Source organism: Phymastichus coffea, unplaced genomic scaffold, assembly GCF_024137745.1.
Source record: "Phymastichus coffea isolate CEN01 unplaced genomic scaffold, Cenicafe_Pcof_1.1 PCOF00001, whole genome shotgun sequence".
In the NCBI taxonomy this organism is placed as follows: Eukaryota; Metazoa; Arthropoda; class Insecta; order Hymenoptera; family Eulophidae; genus Phymastichus; species Phymastichus coffea.
In genome coordinates this window covers 12,409,562-12,433,273 of record NW_026706812.1, presented here as the reverse complement: position 1 = coordinate 12,433,273, position 23,712 = coordinate 12,409,562, and the positions used below count along the sequence as shown (strand labels likewise).

The following is a 23,712-nucleotide window of genomic DNA, read 5'->3' as shown; positions in this document are numbered from 1 at the left end:
CCAGAGGAGCTTGAACACCTTCAACCACGGCCTGTTGACAAACAAATCAACCCACAACCTTCTCAAAATCAGCCGCCCATAGTACCTATTCAACATCAGCTACAACAACAGCAACAACAACAACAGCAACAACATCAACAGCAACAACAACAACAGCAACAACAGCAACATCAGCAACCCGGAGCTACTTCAACCTCAAACTTCCCCCATTCAACGGCCCAGGTCAACCCCCATTTCACGAACATTTCGGCCCATAGCTTCATTCCTGGCACCCAATCCACACCTACAAGCGCTCCAGCATACTACCCAACCCTCAATGACCCCATGAACCACGACATCAGCCACTCGCATCTCCCACAGACTTCCTGACGCTCAAGCGGTCAATCAAATCTCCCATCTTTAAACAACTGTTTTTTGGCTTCTGTTAACAATAAAAATAAAGAACTTAATTTCAAACTTGGGTCTATTAACATTAATCGTCTTTCCAACCATGCGCACTTCTCTTTACTCGAAGCTCATGTTAACGCCTCCAACTTCGACATCATTGCTATCACTGAGACCTTCTTGAAAGATGACATTTCAGATCAGCACCTTCAACTTCAGGGCAACAAGTTTTTTCGTCTAGACAGGCTAGGAAAGGATGGAGGTGGAGTTGCCTTTTACGCGCGTGAATCTGTGAACGTCACGATTCTGGCTGCCTCCGACCCGCAATTCAACAATACTCCTGAATTCTTAATCAGCTCGGTCGAGAGCAAAGGATCTGTCATCCTCTTTGCAGTTGTTTACTGCCGCCCAAAATGTCTCTCTCCATCGGAATTTTTTGACATATTTAGCTCCTTTTCCCCTAACTTTTCTTTCTCTGTCATAACAGGCGACTTCAATGCAGACCTCCTCTCCTCAACGTTATCTGAAGCCAAGACACTTGCGGATTTGATTGAACGAAATAATCTTTTCAATGTATCTCCTCTCCCAACCAGACATAGCTCAAATTCTACCTCCCATACTCTCTTGGATCTTTTCATCGTCAGCGACCTAAATTCAGTTTCTGAATTCAATAAGTCCGACTCTCCTTTTGTTGATCATCACGACTTCATTGAGCTCAGTATAAACTGTCTCGTGAGCGAACCAGTTTCTCGTTGCCTCGTTACGAGACAACTCGACAAACTCGATACCTTGACATTCTTAAATGTTCTAGATCACTGCTTGCAAGAAAATTGTCCACTCCTCTCGTCGTCGCTCAATGATACTTCGCAAATTGAATTTTCTTGCGTTGATATCGATTCCTATGTAAATGAGATTACCTCTGCTCTCCTTACTACCTACAACCACGTCGCGCCATACCATACTATTACTCTTGGACCCAAGTACAAGCCTTGGGTAAATCAACAAATTAGATCGCTCATGCACAGAAAAGACAAAATCTACCGGAATTATACGAGGACTCTCGACCCCGTACTGAACACTCAGTACCGTGCTCTCCGATCTAAAGTCTGCAACCTTATTGACACGGCAAGGAGAGATTTCGTCGCGACTCGATTAGCCAATGCGAAGACTGTTCGCTCCAAGTGGACTGAACTCAGAGCTATTGGGGCGACCAAAGCGCCTCTCCCATCTCCTCTCTCAAACGACTCAACTTTCACCCCTAATGCTCTGAATCTCCATTATGCCTCAGTCTGCAATAAGTCGGCGCCCAGAACTGAGCGCAATTTCTCCAACCTTCTCTTGTTCGGACCCCCGGCTCCTGCAGATTTGCCTCTCTTCCAACTCAGACCCGTGACAGTTGCGGAGGTCATCCAAGCACTCAATAAATCTACCTCGAAAGGCCAGGGTTATGACCGTCTCTCTGCCCGCATGCTCAAAATCGCTGTCTACAAAATCGCTCCTCACCTAGCAAAGGTATGTAATCTTTCCATGGCGCAAGGGAAATTTCCCTCGCCATGGAAAAGAGTCCTACTAAAGCCTCTTGCCAAGAAAAAGAACCCCACCTCGCCGAGTGACACTAGGCCGATTGCTCAGCTCTCCGAGATGTCAAAGGTCCTGGAGAGGTTGGTTCATGCCCAGCTCCTGACTCATCTTGAAGATAACGATCTTCTCTCTCCCTTTCAAGCAGGTTTCAGACGCAATCACAGCACCCACACAGCCCTTCTTGGCTTACTTGACAATGTCAGGAAAGCCATCGAAGAGAGAATGGTTACCATTATTCTTCTTTTTGACCTTTCTAAGGCCTTCGATACAATTCCTCATCAGCTATTAATAGCCAAACTTCGAGCTCTTAATTTCTCCGATCGCACGCTAAGCTGGTTTTTTTCATACCTAGCCGATCGCATCCAGGCAGTCGTGGATGAAGGAGTTAACCTCTCGGATTGGCTCACTGTTGCCACTGGGGTTCCTCAAGGCTCGATCCTCGGCCCGTTACTTTTCGCCATCTTCATCAATGATCTGCCGACTGCCCTACGTTTTGCCAGGATCATCCTTTATGCTGACGACTCGCAACTATACATCCACTGCAGCCCCCAAAACATCACTCAAGGCATCGCAAGGGCCCAAGCGGACGGACAGAATTTTGTGGACTGGGCTCATCGTAACGGTCTTTCGCCAAACCTAGCCAAGACTAAAGCAATCATCGTAGGTTCCCAAGCATACATCACTGCACTCAAGAAAATCCCCTTCCCAAATATCCAAATCAATGGCACCTCCATCCCGTTCGAGAAGTCTGTCAAGATTCTAGGTCTTACCATCTCCGAAACACTTGAGTGGAAAGAGCACACAACCAACATCACGAAGAAAGTCTACGGTGCACTCCACTCTTTGCGCTATCAAAAACGCTCTTTTCCTGAAGCTCTCCGTAAATCCTTAGTCGAGACTCTTATTTTCCCGCACTTCGATTACGCCTGCGTTACCTTCATTCATCTCGATAAAGAACGGAATCGTCAGCTTCAAAATGCTCAGAATGCATGTGTTCGGTTTGTCAAAGGCTATATCCCTTTCATTCCTACCCCTAACATCTTCACTCACATAACTCACAATAGACTCAGCTTAAACTGGATATCACTTAGCTCCCGAAGACACCAAGTGCTTCTTACCCTTTTCTATTCGGTAAATTGCAGAAAACTTCCCTCGTATCTTACCACCTACCTCAAAGCTTTTAAGGATCTCTCAAATTACGATGGAAGAAATCCCCCCCAACCCTTTAGCTACCACTCAGCCCGCACTGAAGCTTGGGCTAAGTCTTTTGTCATGCTAGGTATGTGGCTTTGCAACAAACTCAGTATCACTCAATTCGACATCGATCGCATCCCTGAATTAAAGCAGTGGTTTAGAATGATATGTATGAATGCTGAATGGAGTGAATGGAAGCGTACAGCGTTAATCAAATCATGTACAAATACCGTAATTATTGATGAATGCATAGCGTCTCTCCCTATTCCAAACGAGTCAGCCTTTAATAACTCTAACAACTATCTACTTGTTAAGGACAGAAAACTTGATCTACCATTTATCGATACTACCTCCGGGATAGAAATTGATGAACCCTGAAACTGTGGTATTAGCAATTAATATAATTAGCGCTATTAACTTTACCCCGATGCTTACTATAATTTTGTTTTCGATCAGCTACTTCGTACATTTAACCCTACAACCTAATTATATTTATATTCATTTTTCTACCTTGTTTGTTTTACCTTTAAGTCTTGCGTTGATACACTGCGATACAAATTGTTACCTAGTTTTATCAACATATCTGCGAAATACTATATTTAATCTTTTCATATTTTATCATTTGTTTTACCTCATACATGTAATTATATTATTTACTCCATGTTATTCACTATCCGCCAGACGGGGTACTACCCCAAGGTGGCAATAAATGTTCAATCAATCAATCAATCAATCTCTCTCTCTCTTAATCGTTCGAACTAACGTGCGAGTAACAGAATCGCGAACGAATCGATTAATTGAATCGACTACCGTTGCATAACATGCTTTAGGTAGACTTATTTAATTTTCGCGATACATATCAATCGATTGTAAACTTAATTTTCATTCGATTTTTTGAAAAACTAATAATATATTATCCTAAAGATTATGACAAATTAAATGACATTAACAAATACGTATAAATATCGGCATTACTTCGGGAATAATTCATTGCTAAAATTTACGAGTCGATTAACGATTTAGCACAGAAAATATGACAACTTTGTACCATCGCAAAACGGTACTCAACTCATTTCATAACAATCTAAACGAATGAGTTTGCTACCTATGATACATGTATGTACAGACGCCGAAGATTGATTCTGTCCACTTTTCAAATGAACTTGCGCGATGTGGTAACGTTGTACGGCAAAACTGCTGTGTTTTGCCATACCGACCGCACAACGCAGTGAAAGAATATAGCAGTTTTTCCGTAACAACGTGCCACATCACGCAAGTTCATTTGAGGTGGACAGAATCAATCTCCGACGAGTATACATGGCATGAGCATAACTGTGGAGATGTCCTTAAAAGTTATTATATTTTTAAAACAAGTTTTAAAATTCAACTTTCCACAATACGATTTATTGTGAAAGCTCGACCATGGCACATAAATTCCGGTTTTTAACAAATTAAAGGGCTGATTAGATTTAACTGCGGTTTAGCGAACCATATCATTATGACCTATTTTGCTTCTTTTTTAATCCTTTCACATAAATATTTCTACAATTATGTAAATAACTACGAATAGTACAATTTAAAAAATTATATGGTAAAATACCATTTTGCCATAATATACCTATAAAATTGATTATATTAAATATTTCAATTAAAATCAATGTTAATTAACGACAATAAAAAATAAATACCATGATGATGTAATTCCAACCACTTATTAACACTGATATTCAATAGGCAGTTTGAGCCAATGATATGGAGGTTTGAAAAGTAGTACTGCAGGTGAAGTATTAGAACATACTGGTAAATAGGCAAACTCCTTACAAATAAAAATATTATTAGGACTCTGAAAGCCTTAAATATCTAAAATATAGTCCATCTTAGAGTATAAATCCAATTATTCTTTATGATATGTGAGCTGAATCGTATCTCAAAGCAATAAAAATTTGTTAAACATTTAATTTTTTAACATTTTGTTAAACAAATCAATATTAATTACCAACTAAGAACAAGTTCATTTTAGAGCTGTACACTACCTTTTCCATCCTTTCATCATAATAATCCTTTATACAACTATAGACAAGTGACTCTACAAGACAATAAAACTAGATAACTAACAACATGACTTTTATCGCCTATTTTGAAGAAACAATTAAAAATTTGTGGAAAGGTTATAATCATTCGGATGATTTAGATATAGACGATTGTATTAGATGGAGAAATCTAACAATTAATGCTATAATTTCAATTAATGAATTTATGAAACGATCTGATTTAAGTAGAGCAATTCAACAAATATCTCAAACTTGTGCTTATCATTTGAATTCTATTGAAATCAATTTAAGTAAAACTATAAAAGTTGGTGGAAGTATACATCCATTAACAGCTATTCAGGATAAAATTCCAGGAGATGGAGTTGTTTGGAGGCCAATTCATTCAGCCTTTGAAAATCGAATTAGTACAGTCTGTATAGTTAACCAACATCATTTAGATATAAAAATATTTCTAGTTGCCGCAAATCAACTTTTACAAATTAAAATACCTCAATTTCTTGCTATCCACAATAACATGAAGATAAATACAGAAATGGCATCACAATTTATCATAAAGAAAAATCAAGAAGAAGATGTTCAAATCAAGTATTTCAATACAGAAAATGTTTGCATTTATAAGACTACTGATCTTCATAGATGGTTTCAAAATAACGTTAAAGATTTTATACTTAAACAAATCGAAGAATTTCAAGAAAGAGACTCAGGCTGGTCGTTAAAAACTATTGTTGGTCTCACTATTAATATAAATAAGTATAATCCATTTTTTTCTTCTAAATATCATTATATTTATTCAATACTATATAAATATGTAACCTTTTGTAAATAGCTAAATAACCTTGCATTAAGAGTTAATAAAGCTTGATTAAAAAAAAAAAAAAAAAGTATAATCCATTTAAACCATGCTCATATATACCATTACCGTCAAGCATAGATAATAAAAGAGCCTGTGTTAATGTTAAAAATGAAGACAATGAATGTTTAAAATGGGCTATACTTTCATGCCTTCATCCAGTTGAAAAAAATCCAGAGTAATTAAGTACAAGCCCTATGAGAATGAACTGAATTTTGATGGTATAAGCTTCCCTGTCAAAATAAAAAGTATACCTAAATTTTAAAAGTTGAATAATATAAGTATAAATTTATAAATACACTGCCGCTCACATAAATTTTGCTACCCCATCAAAAATCTGTCAAACTTTGAAGTTTTGTACCTCTATAAGGAATCAACCAATCTAAAAAATTCAAAGTACGTTTTGAAGCTTGTACCAAGCCCTTCAATATATGATGAAAATATTTAAAAAAATAATGTTTAATTAATTTTTTGTTAACAAATGGAAAAAAAAATTTTCAATTTTTTTCGTCCTATTTCAAATTAGCATAACTTTGTTAAAAATAATTGGATTAAAGAAAAACAAAATGGAGGTTAAAGCTATGGTACTCCTCTTTGAAATGCGCTATGCAGAATTACGGTTCATTTATTTTTTAGGGAATTTTTTAATTTAATGTAAAAAAAATCAAATTTTTTTCAACAGCTCATAACTCAAAAACTATGAGTCAAACTAAAAAAATCATAAGAGCAAAAATTATGCGTTTTTACTCAACGAATACGAATTCAACGTAAAATATTAAAATTAAAAAAAAAAATTTTTTTCTGTATACAGGGTGTCCAAAAAGTTCCGGGACACCCCAGTAAGTCCTGAGATATAACTATTTCCGAGGAGATTAAGGTCATTCCTATAGTAACTTTGAACGAGGAATCCAGTCGTGACCTTGGTTTTGACCTTGAGCTAGACCTTCAAGGTCATAACTAATTATACAGATAGATGGCCCCCTTTGTCGTAAACAACTTTCATCTGAAACATTTTTCACAAAAACACGAATTTTCGATTTTAAAATGGCTGTACGGATGGTCTGGAACACCCGGTATAACTGCTGCGATATGTGAGCAAGAGCCTACAGTTCGTAATCTGTTCGCACAGTCGCATGCGTGTCGTAGAATACCGCTATAGCCGATTGAATTAGGCTTGTATTCAACGTAACACTTATAGGTCTTACTATTTATATGCCTGGATTTTACTAATACTTTAATAATATTTGGTTTCAACTTAACATACTCCAAATTGATATTTTGGTTATCATCCATTAATTCAGCCAAATAACAGACGGCTTGACCTATTTGATAGGTACCTGAAAAAAAATCTTAAGATCCCGTTCAGTCATCTCCGGAAAGTCAGTTATTTCATTTGACGTTAGTTTAGTCATAGTAGTAGATCGTCTAAACCATCTGGCTGTCGTAACTTCTGATGCCAAAGTATTTTCATCTTGATTTCCCGCTCTTTCGATTGCCGTTGTCAAAAATAGGGGTTCCCATTTGAAAAAAAAAGTTTACCTTGAAATGACCTTGAAGGTCAAGTTCAAGGTCAAAACCAAGGTCACCACTGGATTCCTCGTTCAAAGTTACTACAGGAATGACCTTAATCTCCTCGGAAATAGTTATATCTCAGGACTTCCTGGGGTGTCCCGGAACTTTTTGGACACCCTGTATATTTGTCAATACAGTCTAACAATTCTGATCGGTGATTTGACGTGACAACAATCGCGCTCTCGCACCACCGCAGCTCGAGTTACTACGGAAAATCGCATGGAACCCGGCTGACGCGACGGTTACGAGTTATTTCTCCATAGGCCCTCGAGCGAAATAACCGCTGAGCCTCCCTATCCTCCGTGGATTGCCGGCGACGCGATCTTACGAGAGAGAGAGAAAAACTTGACCAACCTGGAGGAAAACTGCTCGATGTCTCTGGGTTGCACAGATACTAATGGCTCGTTCAAGGATCTTCCCAGCCTTTCTCTTGAAAACAACAGGTCTTGTGGCAAACACCTACACTCCGCTACACACGCGTCGCAGAACAAAATCTCGCTCACGCTTTCACAAAGGCCACGACAAAACCAAGCAATCAGACGGCATGGACAAAGTGTGTTACACCGACTCGCTATCGCAGTCTACTGCCGGGGACCGAGCACCTCCCACCGAAAATCCTTGAGTATCGGGCACTCGGCGGCGCCCCACGCGTGCCAACCCTGCCGACATCCAAATCATATTCTTTGTTCTATCTCTCTCTCTCTCTCTCTCTCTCTCTCTCTCTCTCTCTCTCTCTCTCTCTCTCTCTCTCTCTCTCTGTCATCTGGAAGGGAGAGACGTTGACGGAACCAACGGCGCGAGCCGTGGCTCTCATCACATCATGGTTTATACCATTATTGTACTAATTGGAAAATAAAAAAAAATGGTTGAAAATACTTGCTATCTAAACTAGCTAGCTAGCACTACTAGCTAATACTAACTATACAGAAAAACTTTTATTATATAAGTTCCATTCAATGTTTTATGGATAGGTTCGTTTAATCTTTGATAGAGTTTCGAAAAATCTTGGACCACCACCTACGAAAACCAAACCCAACAAACTATTAAGAACTATTGTATTATTTATAATACGTAACATTGTTAAAATACAAGTCATACGATCAATATTCAGTTTTTTAAATACTTTTAACACAAAAATTTTAATTGATTCAAATACTTATATACTGTGAATGATTCCGTTCTCTAAACCAATGTAATGCATTAATTGCGATTTTCACAATGAGAGAGCTAATAAACAACAGTAAAGTTACTAACAATACTGATTCTAATAATACAAAACAAAAATTTTTATCCATAAAAGTAGGTCTGTATATACTGTAACTGACTTCGTTTTCTATTCCAAATGCAATCGTTACCATAAAGTACCTATAACATTTTCACAAAGACCGAGCAAGAATCTCAGAGAAAACCTTAGCAAAAAAGAAAACCAGAAAATATCATAATTTATTAAAATCAGTTTTAATATTGTAGTCTACTATTTAATGAAAATTCCCTAGATTCAAATTAATTGAGAAAGTCGATTCTCTTTTTAAAGAAGCTTTTTGTATTTCGACTGATTGAACTTTTCTATTTTACGACATTTCCTAAGGTGAGTATGTGTAATTTAAGCTATCCAATTTTCTTAAACCAAAAACAACAATATACCATTGGATTCTTCATCTTTTCCCCTTTCAAAAACGCTTTTAAAAATCTCTGTAGTGTACACACAAGCCGAATTATAGCCCGATTACTGTTTTTACTCAACTGTACCTATTGGACTCCCATAAAAATTGCTAGTTAACAAACCAAAAAATCTTCGAAAAAAACAGTTCGCTTTAAAGTATCATAAGTCAGGGCAGGTACCATTAAAATGATCGTGCGATGGCTCATTTTAAAGCTCTTGAAAGCAGCTTTAAAATGAGTCTTTGCAATGTGACGTCCGGGTTACTATCTCAGGTACGTTTGAGGCGGACGTAATCTCAGGTGCTCTATTTGGTTTGCGTGCGTACGCTTAAACCGGGACGAGCAATTGGAGAATCAGAGCTTTTCTATTTCGCGTTTCGCGTTAAAAGAGTGAAAAATAAAATTTGACTGCAAGTCTTCCATTAAACACCACGGTCCAATGGAATCGGGACTTGGATGTGAAAATCCCAAACCTTGCTAGAATTATCACATAAAAAGTATTTAAATTTTGTTTAACGGCGCGACTGTCTTATAGAAAAGTATCCCAAACCTTGTTGAAATACTTTTCGAAAACTTGCTTTTTTTTTCCGAATTCCGGTCTAACTATTCTTAATAGAAAGGAAGAGGAGAGATAGCAATAAAAAAATTTGTTTAAACTTACTTTTTCTTTATTTAATGTAGTTGACTGGTACTTGGAGAGTCCTGACACTTGATCGAACGAGGTAAACTTATGAAGCTTGCGAGGAGCGAGAGAGTGGGCGATTTTCGCTTGCGCACGCCCTTTTAAACCCTGGGGGTGGTTGGGAGGAAAATCCCTCTTTCAGTCCCTCAAAATTTGGAAAGAGTGGAAATGCCAGTAAATTCTAATTGGCTGACCGAGATTTTCCCTCCTTTTCTCTTTCGGATTTCGGGCCCTAATTGGTTCAGGGGCGTGGTGAGAATTGGGGGCGCGCGTTCAAGAGTTTGGGCCCTATCTCGCTAGATGACTCTCCAAGTACCATTTTCATTACAGATTTTCTTATAATTATTAATTTATTTATTACGTAAAATTGTTACAATTAATTCTTAATAATAACGCAAGTTTCTTAATATTTAACATATTTTATGCGAAAATCTTTGATCCTACATGTTTACAATTAGTAACTTAAATAATTAACTCAATTCGTTGTTTAAATAATATGGAATGAAAAAGGGGCATTATTTAATTGTGAACTATATAACTGATTCATTCAAGTAACTGTTTTTCGACTATTTATCTCATTTTCTAATTTATAATTTAAAACTTTAAGATATTTTCGATGATTGCGCGGTAACTATGTTTCTAATCAAAAAGTGTGTGGGAGGTTTCAAGAAGCTGCGAAATTTTCCTATCATGCTGTTATTTTCCCGGTTCATTTGTGTAAAATCAATTATTAAGATTTTTTTTATATAGCAAAAATTTTAGCTTCTAAAAGTGGAAAACTTTTGGGTGAAATCGAATAACAGGATGCAGGCGGAATTCCGCGGCTCCTTTACTCTATATCTAAACCTACTCAAAAAAAACTTTACGATCTTTCGAGGTAAAATTCGGAAAGCGCGTGACAAAGGGACGGCTATGTACACGTGTCCTCCAGCCGCTTCAGCTGAATGCTCTCCCTTTGCTCATTTACGGAGTTAAAATTTAAGCTACGCAAAAGTACATGAAGGAAAAAATAATTTATTGATAATAAACGGCCCGACGTTACAGCAAGATTAAAAATTCGGTTATGATCAAAAGTTATGAGTGTTTCCGCTTAGTAGTCCGATATCAGGTACAGGTACCTAACATTTAATTATTCAATTTTTGTTTTTTTACTTTTTTTAAAAAGCGCCTAACGGATTTCTTTAATTTTTGTCTTAAATGTTATAAAAATACATGCATAAAAGGAATCCACGTTCAGATTTGAGGTACATTTTTCGCCCATTTAAATCGTCAGAAGCGAATCGTGTTCTGTCAATTATTGTTGCATTCTTTGTCTATTTTTTCTATAAATAAATTCTCCTGTATCCTCTAGGTTGATGTATTTCCCCCTTTTTTTCTTATTCTTATTTTGAAATCTTCACATATAACAATTTTTCTGTCTTCTTTAGAATCTATTAATTCTAATTTTTCTGATCTTTTTGCACGCACGCACGCACGCACGTACGACACGACACACACACAAATCATATTGTAATCATCTTGTATACCTAATTCAGATTTTTAGTCCTATTTCTGTTGTTTCCTTAAGTTTATTTTCTATCCTTTTTTTCTTTATTTCTATCATGAAACCACCTGACGCTCTACCCTTTTGCTTCTCTACTCTCTATATTCTTCTAGATGTAAATTGAATCGAACAGCTGTATCAAACTTTTTTACGATCTTCCAGTATTTCTTGCATAACTTTCATATAATTTTCTTTTTTCCTCTACATTTTACTTGAATACTTTTCTTCACACCTTATCTCAATATCGAAGTAATTAGGCAAGTGCTCTGAGCCTTTCCTATAATCTGAAACTATTGTTTTATATTGACCCTCATCCCATCATGATATCCAGATGAAACACCACTCTGCAGAAGGATTTTCTCATATAAAATCTTTGATCTGTCATTTCTCATCCTACTTACGGTTTCTTTGTATAACATACTTAACTTTTTACTTCCATATTCTTTATTATATCTTCTGTTTTCCTTGGTATATACAGCTACTCTTTTCAATTTTTATCTCTCACAATCAGAAGGCTTTTTATTCAGCCCTACCCATATCAGATTCCAGACATTCAAATATTTTCGTAAAGCAGAATTACTTACTAATTAGATTTTTTCAAAGATGCAGCCAGTATATTACAGATTCCACATTTGATTTTATGTAAATTGATACATATATAGTTTTTGAACTAATAATTTAAATAATAAGGTTGAAATTATTTATAAATTATTCAAGGTTTATCTAATTAAATATATGAATTTATTAACTTATTACATTATACACACACACACATATGTAGCTAGATTGTGTAGATGCAAAAACTAAAAACTTCATGGAATGTTTTAGATTAAATTTATAAATGTAAAGAAACTCTTCAAATGGTCATTGATCAACAATTGAAAAAACAGTTAAAATGATATATCTGTGCTATAAAGGCATTCTATGGCAAATATGACATCATAGACCAATATGTTAAAAAATAAAAAAAATTAAATTGACAAGTTGATACAGTTGATTCTATTTATATGAAAAAGACAAAAAGAAAAACTAACTTGGTGCACTACCTGTTACCTACTATTATATAAGTAAATGCTAAAAGTCTGTTAGATTATGAGATTTCAGATTGTTGCTAAATAAGCCAATATCAACATAATTGAATTTTTATTTACCTATTAATACCAATTTGTGGTAAAAATTACGAAACATAGAATTGTTTTATGTACATAATATATTTCGGTTTTTTTAATTTTGTCTAAAATAATTTCAATTTGACTCAAGCATGAAAATGAAACAAGAGATGAGTGTATTAAGTACTGTTGACAACACTGGTAGTTATTGAAATGTATTTACTCTTACAATATTTTCATTGGGTTCTGACATTGCAAATTTTATTAAATTAGACACATGATAAAACATAACATTTTATTTCAAAACATATCCTTTTAGACAAACAATTTAAAAATAAAATCAAAAAATGTATTTTTGTATTTGTATACTTGAAAAATTAAACGGTTAAGGAAGGAATTGATAAAATAATAATTCTTTTTTGATTTTGCAAAAATTTGTGATAAGACTGATTCCCTAATTATATTTAAATGAAATGTTAAAAGCTTATGGCATCAGAAGATTGGTAGAATACCTTTAAAAGTTATTGAAATGGTAGAAATCATTTTATTAGATTCGATAAACATAAACATAATATTATGTCTTACACTAGATGTTTCGCTAAGGTGAGGCCTTCTATTACATTTAAACCATACATCTATGATTAGCTTAAGATAGTTCCAGATAATCCTATATCATCATATGCTGATGATAAAGTGATTATTAACACTGATAAAGATTGAACAACTTTCAATCTTCATAATGAACTGAGCAATTATTTGCTTGAGATGATCAGACGGTAAAAACTTAACGGTTTACTTCTAAACAAAACAATACTATAGGAGTGCATATTACTTATTATGCCAATTATACTGAATAAATATATAGACCAAGATAAATTGTCTTTTTTGAAAGCAATCATAAAAAATTTATACAATAATTTTTGTAATTTGAAAAATAAAACTAGAAGCAGTACTGTAGTGTCAAATATAAACAAAACTCAACTATCTGTAATCATTGATATATGGCTACTAAAATCGTTGGAAAAATTGATAATAAAAGAATTTTTGATTAATGTAAGATAACTTTTGAGATCTTTCAATAAAATACTTGAAAAAATAGACCGAATTAAACCTATTATCATGATCTACCTCATGTATTACATTTTACATTATATTTAACATTAGTTAACATCATATACAAGCGTTACTTAAGCCATAGCCATGTATCACTTAATTAAATATTTAACATTAGTTATAATACCTGATTTAAATAATTTTAGATATGAAATATTTAGAATAGATATGTTTATGAAAATAGTTTTATTAAGATTCAATTATAAATATTTGTAATATCTTAAGTTTTATCTAAATCTATAACTCATGTACCAAATAAATAGCAACATGAATTTTCAACCAAAGTAATAATTTGTTGTAATTTCAATCCAGCACATAAAAATTATTAAGATAACTATAGAAAAATAAATTTAGATAATTTAATACTATTAGTGTAGTGTATAAAATTTAAAGTTAACGATTTATTTAACACTTATTTCTATGGCATTATTGCATCACTACAACTTACATAATGTATTATTTATTATAAAAATATAAATTTATTCACAGCCACAGAAAAATAAAGATTTGACTTCAAATTATCCTGAATTATGTGATAAGCCATTTCAATGAAAGGTTTTTATTAACTGATAAATATACTGTGGGCATACAATCAATTTCATCCATGATTCATAATCAGAGTATAAGATGCGTTGTGATGAATTAAACATATAAAATGTACTTAGTAAAACTATTTAAATATAATACAATTAATATTATGAGACTAGAATATAATTTACTTAAATAATAACCTGTTGATACAGATGCCATACTGGAAATAAATGAAGTTTTGCTTCAATTCTTTCAATTCCAGTAAAATAATTTTATATATTTTCAATTTAATAGAGAACGGTTTTTTTTTTTGCAGAACTTAATTTAAATAGAATTGATACCAATTATATGTACTTATATTAAAATTCACACTACAAGAATGAAACTAGCAGCAGACGAAATTAAATTTTACTCGCGCATTCAGTCCCCCACCCTAGATCAACCCGTGAAAATGCTCAAAATTAAGAAATTTTTTTTCAGATGACTTTTCAGATGGCCTATGTATTCCAAATAATTTGTCTCATTTGCATATCAAAATAAAAAATTATTAAAGTAGGAAAATTTTTTTAACTAACTTTATGAAATAATAGCTTATTCAAAAGCGAATATTTCTGAAATGTAAAGATCTCAAAAATTTTATCACTATTAAAATTAATTTTTCACAGAACTGTATGTATAACAACTAAGATATTTTTTATAAAAAATTTGAAATGACATAATTAATATTCAATTACAATGACACAGTATTATTTCATATAACCGTTGGCTATTTGTATTTTACAGTTAGTATGTACAACGAGTATAGACGCTTATAAAAGACTAGTTCATATAGGACACTTTTTAAACCACTGGGGAATGGGCAATCCAGGAGCCTATTCTTAGCACGTTCGTTCAACAAAAATTTTCGAAAATATAATACGACCAGTGAACGAGCGAATAGAAACTAACGGTGAACGACAGTAGGTCGGTTACTAAAGATCTAGTAACTTTTTAAGGTCATGAGCATAACCTCGAATTTCAAATTTGTAAATAAATACGAAATGGGAAAATTATGTTTTGTATAAGGCAAAGAAACATATTTCTAATCATAACCTAATTTCGAATATCATATTTTTTATAATAAAATACAATGCAAATTTATGAAATTGTTCACTTTATTAAAGCGGAAATTTTTTTATTTACACCCTGTTAAAACAAGGACGTTCAACCGAACTTAAAATTTAATCCGCTTCGAGTCTATTTTCGAATTCTACAAATAACAATTTAAACTCATTAATGTGGAATCTATCTGAACCCCCCCCCCCCCCGCCCACGCCTTTAATATTTTTCTATCCTGAAATTAATTATTATTATGCGTAAAATTAATTTCAGGCTGAATTATATTGAAACTGAGTAGAAGTGGCCAGAGACGAAGTAACGCTGTTAATCGCTTTGGCTGGGACGTCTCTCTTAAGGAAAGCTGCCCTGACACTAAAACTGCTAGTAGTGAGAGATGTTTCGATTTTGGATGTTTCCTGGAAGGAACCTACAAGGAGATTATAATAAGTCATCTCTAGGATTTAGAGTAATACACTCTCTAGTAAGAGATAATAGCAGGGGGTACCATGGTTGGCTAGGCCAATTAGGTACAATAATAATGCCGGTAGCCTTTTCAATGCTTATCTTTCTCAAAGATTTAAGAATTAATGAGAAAGGAGGAAAGGCGTAAAAATAAAACAGATTCCAGCTCATGGTGAATGCATCGACCAGGTAAGCATTGGTGTCTGGGAACCAAGAACAGAAAAGTGAGCATTTTGAGTTACTATAGTTAGCAAAAAGATCTATCAATGGTTCACCAAATCTTTTAATAATGCTTGAGAAGGCACGAGGGCACAATTCCCATTCAGTGTCTAAGTTTCTCACCCGTAAAAGCGTATCAGCTTCATAGTTGTCTTTGGAAGCGATATAGGATGCGAAAATGAAAATACTTCTTTTCTTTGCCCACTGCCAGATCTCTCTAGCGAGTTTGTTATAGTTTGTGAAACAAATGCCTCCCATTTTGTTAATATAAGCTATAGCTGTGGTGTTGTCCACGCGTAATAAAATTTGACAATTGGATAGCTGGGAAGCAAGCTTTGCTAGAGCAAATTTAATAGTGAGTTGTTCTTTATAATTAATGTGGAAAAGATTCTGTCTAACGTTCCAAAATCCAAAAATGCTATCGTGACCATCAGTAGCACCCCAACCAGAGTTAGATGCATCGGTGAATATAGTTAGATCGAATACTGTAGATCTAATCTTGCCAGTAGCGGAGTTAATATTATTAATCCACCAAAAAAGATCTTGTCTTATGTAATCCGGGATGGGTACTTTGACTTTGTAAATGTGATCATTGATCAATAGACAAAAGGTTTTATAATGTTCCAATTTCTTGGTATAGAGCCACCATAGTCGATAGCAGGACAATTAGCAGCGACTAGTTTGCCAGTTAACTTGGCTAGGTCGAAAATTGAGCAGTGCAAATTGCGAAGAAAAGTGTGAAGCAGAGACAATAAATTTTATTTCTTGGCAATAGGTAGACCAATATTAAACTATTTGGAGTTAATAATAAATCCTAGAAATTCACAAAGCTGAGCAGGGTGTTATGTCTAGGCGAGAAGATGTTATGACTAGACGTAATAATGTTTAAAATACTGTCGCGTTCGTAAAAGTTGGATCTTAGTCAGGAGTTCAGCAGAGGGTGGTTAAAGGGATAGCGTCTTTATTATATGTAGTGTGTTTAGGTAGATAACTTAGTTTCTTACCTTGTTAGGACTGGGTTTCAGAAGAGATTTTACTAAGTAGTCTCAGGTTTTTGCACTTGATTAAGATTTATTGATTAAAGACAAGTTTATAATGCTTAGCAGAGTATAATTCCGGTTCTGAGTAACCGGGTAGCGAAACTTAGAAATAACTAAATCAGTATAAGTACGAGTACTAGCTTGAATATCAGCTTGAATATGAACTAGAGTATGAACTAGAATATGAACTGCCGCGGATCCTGATCCAGCCTTTTTATACCATAGGCTGATGTGTCCCTTCCCTTGTTTTTGCCGAATCAACATGCAGTGAGTAATATTAGCGGAAATATTATGGAGAACGTGCTTAGACTAATCTATCTCGCTAGATAGATTTACAAATGTTTCCGGGAGGGTTGATACGATAGGAAGTTAAATTACCAATACCCGATTAGTTACCATAACCCGTCATGTGTGACACTTATCATGGTTCGTCACGTACGTTTTCTTAGTATCGACATGACAAGGGTCATCCGTACCCTTGACCGAGTTTATAATGAAACCAAGATAAGACAAAACTTGAACGATACGACGTTTTAGTTTTGTATAAAGAGCCTTTTTTTCCGCAATTCCTAAAAAATCATCTAAGTATAAAACTACTGAATAGCTTTCAGACCTAAGAAAGGCTAAAGGAACCTTCATGATTTTAGGAAAAATATAGGGTGTCAGGCAAAGTGCAAAAGGTAAACACGTAAATTGATAAGTGACGTTATTAAAACAGAACCGAATGTAAATTCTGCTCTTCTTATGGATTGAAACCGTAAGGAAAGAATCTTGTATGTCTGTGGTACACATATAAAACAGTCGGAAAAAATAAGTTTGGTATCCGTGCGAAGATCCTCAATCTTAAAATGAGGAGTGTCGATGAACTTATTTAATAACTTTAGGTTAAGAATAAATCTATCCATACCATTGAATCCATACCATTGAAAAAGACGGTGTCTTTTTCACGTATATTAATAGAAGGAGGTGTAAATTGTACCGGTTTACTTTTAAATGAGATTTCATAGCCTTTGATAATCCCTAAAATATGTTCATCAGCAGTAAATTCTTTTCATCTATTACTAAATAATAATAGTCTACCAGAGGATCCTACTTTTACTTCTTCTTCGAAGGCGTCTTCTTGGCTCAGTTGTTTTTGTTGAAGTGATGTTGCTTGCTCCTGTGGATCTGCTTGTCTGTTGGATAACTCTGAGATGTTCCTAAGATAGAAGCGTTTCGTCCCGATGCTACCGCTTGGACTCATCGTTAAGGCTCGACTGCCGGTAACATCTGCCTCATACGCTCGAAGTGCTTGTATTGTTATACGGACTTATATATGCAGTGTGACGGTAAACGTCTTATTAGCGCTAACGGCCCAACCATGCGGCTGCCTGCGAGGGCAGCACCTACCGGTTGGGGAAAATGTGACGAGGGAATTCGGCACGCGACGGGACGGAACGCGCGCGTACGAAAATGAACCAGTCGAGGATCAGCTATCGATATCGCCTGAGGGTGTCGAGGACTAGAACCCGATCGCAGAGCTGTGCAACAAATATTTTTGACGTTTTCCCGAGCTTTCCTGAGTGCCGAAACGATTTAATAAGGAGAGACGGAAACTGTGCCATCATCCGATATAGACGAGTGCGTGTAAGCGTGCATGTGTGAGGAGTTTCGCCATCGAGGGCGAAATCGGCCGCGAGAGCCGATCGACCACAGAAGCGGGCTTCCCCGAGTCACGTCTACGAACTTTTTTTTTCGCTCTCCGTCCGACTGATAATAAGATAAGCTGGCCAGCTTAATTTCGCGATCGTAGTAGAATCGTCTGTAACTAATCTCTCGTACTCTGTAAGAAGCGTGCATGTATTAACCCGGCGAACAAAGAGCGGCGAACGATCCGACACTGCATGTTGTTGTCGTGCGCGCGTCATGTAAACATAAACACGCGGGCCGAATACAGTGTAGCATTAAGAGGTAATAAACGATCTCGCATGTGATATTGATTAGAATTTCATCGTATTTATTTCAATAGTAGATAGTTGGTTGACTGATACCCGTTCCCTCCTGCTCTCCGGTTTTCATGTTTAAACGTATAGGTAATCACGCGCACTCTTCAATACGATCGTGCGCATTAAATTAAATAAACGGTATTAACCCCGTTACATGGCGCCCAACGTAAAAGAACCTAAGGCGTTTATGATTCTTCAAAACGCCAGTTCTAAACATTGACCTTGCGCTCAGTCAACCAGCGACTTAGGTGGCAATCAAAGTGTTGTTGTGCGCACTTTGAGTTAAAGGCCACAGACTAAACATCGCTTCTCTGTTAGTTAGCTTGCGAAGGCCCGCCGCGACGATAAATTGTAAATAGTCGCTGTAAGCGCGTGCGAGTGCGACCGAACGACTCTTAGCCAAGCATAAACACCAATAAGTTTTGAAAGTTGCTGCAAATAAATATTGTACCCGTTCCCCGGCCCGGGGAAAACTAACACCGGCAACATTCAAACAAAAGAAATTCCAAATTGGTAATTTTATTTGATATTGTGTTGTCTTAACGTTAATGTAATTTTTAAATATTGTTAGCTGCGATTATTGGTGATTACGCACATAGACGCTCGTTATAATATTTTAGATACTAACCAACACAGCCGCGCTAACAAACAGTTAGTGCGCCTGATAGGCAGGATCATTATATTGCGCAATAACGAGCAAATAGCCTTTCGGTAAATACAATAGTGAATACCCTTGGTTGAGCCTATCGTCGGCTAATAAAGTCCAAATTTTCACTCGCTTACCGATTTTTAATATAGCACTCGCACTCGCATCACGCGTGAAACACGCGTGTAAATTTTCGTTAAAATTAGCCTCAACACAACTAACAGATGACAATGGACCGCACTCAAAAAGAGGTAGAAGACTGGGTGTTGACGCTCCAAGACGAGGAAATTAACGAGTACCTCGAACACCTGAGCTCAAGGCAAGCGGGAATAAGCTCTCGAGAGCTGGACGACTGAAAAACTGGTTGTTAGGCGACTACTCTGCGGCAGAAGGGCAGCCCTACGCTCGGAGATAATAGTATCCTTATGCGCCGAACACACAGCATCCGAGCAAGAAGGAGAACACCCGCTAGCCCAGCAAATGCAGAGTGCAGAAGTGATATCGCGGATTCAAGAAACAGCGATAAACATCACAAACGTACTGGACGACGGCGAAAGTACGAGCAGTAACAAAAACATCACAATAACGGCTAATGATGGTAGCCAATTGCAACTCCCGCCGGCATTCGCTGTGATGATTCAAGATCTCATTTTCCGGTCCAGAGAGAATGAGAAGAAGCTCGAGCTGCTAGACTCATTAAGAGTGAATGTGTCGAGTCTAACGAAAGTATTAGACCAAATATACAACAACTGCAGCAATGTGAAAAGCCAACTGGAGGACCTATCTGCCAGGATGAGCACATTGAAAAAAGCCGAAAATAGAAATGTACAGCAAGACAATGCGAATAATTCCAGCGAAATGCGACAACAAGAAAACACGCGTAGGAGCATAGCATTCCAAGATACCTTCACCTACCATTACGACACCAGGTTACCTCAAAGTACTCCAGCTGGATCCAGACAGAGGCCCACGGGGGCCACCGGCAGGTCCATCAGTGGAGTTAATGCTGAAGTGAATAACCACCCGCCGAGCATGTAGTCATCTCAGCAGATAACAAACCCTTGGTCGAATACAAGGGATGTTGGTCGCATTGTCCGTAGTTGGAAACTGAAGTTTTCAGGAGAGGGCAATGCGAGTATTGACACCTTGCTGTCTAGGCTGGACAACTTGAGGAATGGCGCAGGACTCATAGAAGACGAGATGCTCCTAACGGTATCGGAGCTGCTCGTCGGTCCCGCCCTCACCTGGTACGAGACGATGAAGGAGGAATGGCTCTCCTACGCTGAGTTCGAGATGGACACAAGAGAGTGGTTTGGGACCAGCGTGCAGCAGCAACAGCGTCTGATGAGGGAAGTTCAGAGCCGATACCAGGACCTCGACGAACCCGTGAATGTTTACGTCGCCAACATGATGGGTCTGATGTGTGAAGCGGCTGAACCCCCAGATGACGCCTGATTGTCAATTGGACCTGCTGCACGCCAACCTTCTCCCGGACATTCAAGGTCAAGTGCGGAGGTCCGAAGTGAACTCCATACGGACCCTGAGCGCGCTGGCCACGGCGGCACAGAACAGCTTACACCAGCGAAAGGTAGAACGGGTGGTACCGGACCCTCAGGCAACTCTGTACCTGGAGTTAGCACACCACCCTCGCACCGATAGAAGCAAGGGCCGTAAGGGCAAGGTGGCAGCGATGTCCAGCGATAAACCGGAGGTCAGCGACAGGTTGGACCGTATGGAGAAAATGCTCGAGAAGGTGACACACCAGATCGTCTATACGCCGACGCCCTTGGGGGCGACACCTAGTCCGAGCCTAGAGGCAGTTGATGGCGAGAAGAAGGCTCCACCCACCGATATACTGAGCCAAGTGCTGCTATCTCTCAAGGAGATATCGGAAGGGATGAAGAATAACTTCACCGGGAAAAACCTGACCTCAGAGGACCAAACTAAGAAGCCGGAAGCTCCTCGAAGACGGGAGAGAGACTCTAAGCCACTCAAATGCATCGAGTGTGGATTACTGGGGTACAGCAGGAAGTACTGACCCCAATGCAATAAGGGAAATAAGGAAAGGAGTGGTTAGGTGGGGTTGACCCCACTCCTTCGTCCCCTAAACCAAATCCCGTAAACGAGATCTCGCGGCCTTCGCCAACACAGTCAGCGCCGATAGTAGCGAGCGTGTTGAGCGACGAGAGCGAGAACTCCCCTGGTGGCGCAAATGATGAACATGGCGGTAAAGTGAACGCGGAGAGAGAGGGTATTGACGTTAGTAAAGCCCAAGACCCTGAACCGGCCGAGGTGGTGGCGAATGGATCGCACACGCCCTCGGGGGCGCGGGTAACGGCAGATAAACCGTCGAAGAGTAACCCCATGGAAACTCCGATCGTCCGAACCAAGGTGGTTCGAGCGACAAGTGACGTCACTTTACCACGCAAGAGCACAGTAGCTAGCGCTATGGTGTGCAAAGAGCAAGGCTTTGGAGCCGCCGAATCTGTTCCGCTATATTCCCCGGAACAGGAAACGCGCTGGTGGCTACCGGTGAAAATAGGAGACTTCCAGATACGGGCTCTCTATGATCCGGGAGCTTCCACCACAGCAATGGTTAGTAATGCTCTGCAGATAGCGTCTGTGCTAGGCGTCAGGTTAGATACCACCCACGCGGGTACGGCAGGACTACCCGATGGTCGTAAGTTGACGATCGTTGGCCATGCCAGGTTGCCGTTCACCGTAGGGGAGATGACGATGCCGACGAGGGTAGCTATCCTCCCAACCCTCGTCGAGGAATGTATCCTGGGAGTGAATTTTGTCAGATCGTTTAGAGCGGTACTTGACCCCGACGATAATACGTTGCTGTTCAAGGAATCACAAGCCAAGATGAAGCTAGAGGTAGCTAGCTTAGAGGCTGGTCCGAGATTAGCTACAATCGGACTAGCCCAGGTGACAGCCTCTTAATAGGCGATATTGCAGAGGACCATCGGCGAGGCCTTATCGCAGGCCCCCGTGGGCTTGGGATGTGCGGCAGGCATTGAACACGAGATTCGGGTCGGTGATACGAAACCGATCAAACAGCGCTACTATCCGGTATCACACAAGGTCAAGCAAGAAATGCATAGACTGGTAAGGGAGATGTTCGACCAAGGGGTGATCGAACCAGAGGACACTGGCTGGTCGAGCCCAATGGTTATTATACGCAAGAAGGATGGCTCGTATCGATTTTGTATAGACTTCAGGAAGGTCAACAAGGTCACCGAGCCAAATGCGTATCCCCTACCGTTTATGCAAGATATATTGAGGTGCTTACAAAACGCGCGCTATATCTCCACACTCGACCTCAGTAGCGCGTATCACCAAATACCACTCAAGACCGAATCTCGACCTATCACTGCCTTTACCGTGCCCGGACTGGGACATTTCCATTTCGTGCGAATAACATTCGGTCTCTCGTACGCCGACGCCACCTTCCAACGGTTGATAGATAGCGTGGTCGGATCCGAGCTTAGCGATTTCGCCTTCGTCTATTTGGACGATATCATCGTAGTATCGTCCAAATTCGAAGATCACCTACAACATCTTAAAACCGTGTTGGATAGGTTGTGTAGAGCTGGCCTCTCGATTAATCGAGAGAAGAGTTTCTTCTGCAAACCTGAGGCCAAATACTTGGATTTGTTGATTAACCGTGAGGGTATCAGGCCCGACCCTGAAAAGGTACGCTCTATCGTGGAGTACCCACGACCAGGAAACGTGCGACAGCTGCGCACCTTCCTGGGGGTTGCTTCATGGTACCCGCCGATTCTTGAGTGACTTCGCCACACACGCTCAACCGTTAACGAAATTGACGGGGAAAAAGAGCGAATATGTATGGGGACCAGACCAAGAACAAGCCTTCGCCAAACTTAAGGCACTCATGATATCCGCACCGCGCCTCGGGTTACCGGAACCCGACGGGCAGTACGTGCTGGAAACGGATGCTAGCGCTACGGGAATCGGCGCCGTCCT

General features: G+C 38.2%; 1 protein-coding gene across 5 annotated transcripts in view; it reads right to left on the bottom strand.

Annotated features, from left to right (window-relative positions):
• The window catches only part of LOC131674545 (protein GVQW3-like), a 119,402-nt gene extending 104,724 nt beyond the window's left edge, over window positions 1-14,678 (bottom strand). For 3 of the 5 annotated variants that reach the window (XR_009302885.1, XM_058953397.1, XM_058953481.1), the window contains exon 1: window positions 14,473-14,678. Coding sequence is in view for 4 of the 5 variants with exons in the window: in XM_058953397.1 (XP_058809380.1) it covers window positions 14,473-14,491 (19 nt within the window). In the remaining variant the exon portion in view is untranslated. Of the gene's footprint in view, window positions 1-14,460 lie in introns of all 5 variants that reach the window. The other 2 variants (XM_058953317.1, XM_058953555.1) reach the window with 1 other exon arrangement.
• Between the last annotated feature and the right edge of the window lie 9,034 nt (window positions 14,679-23,712).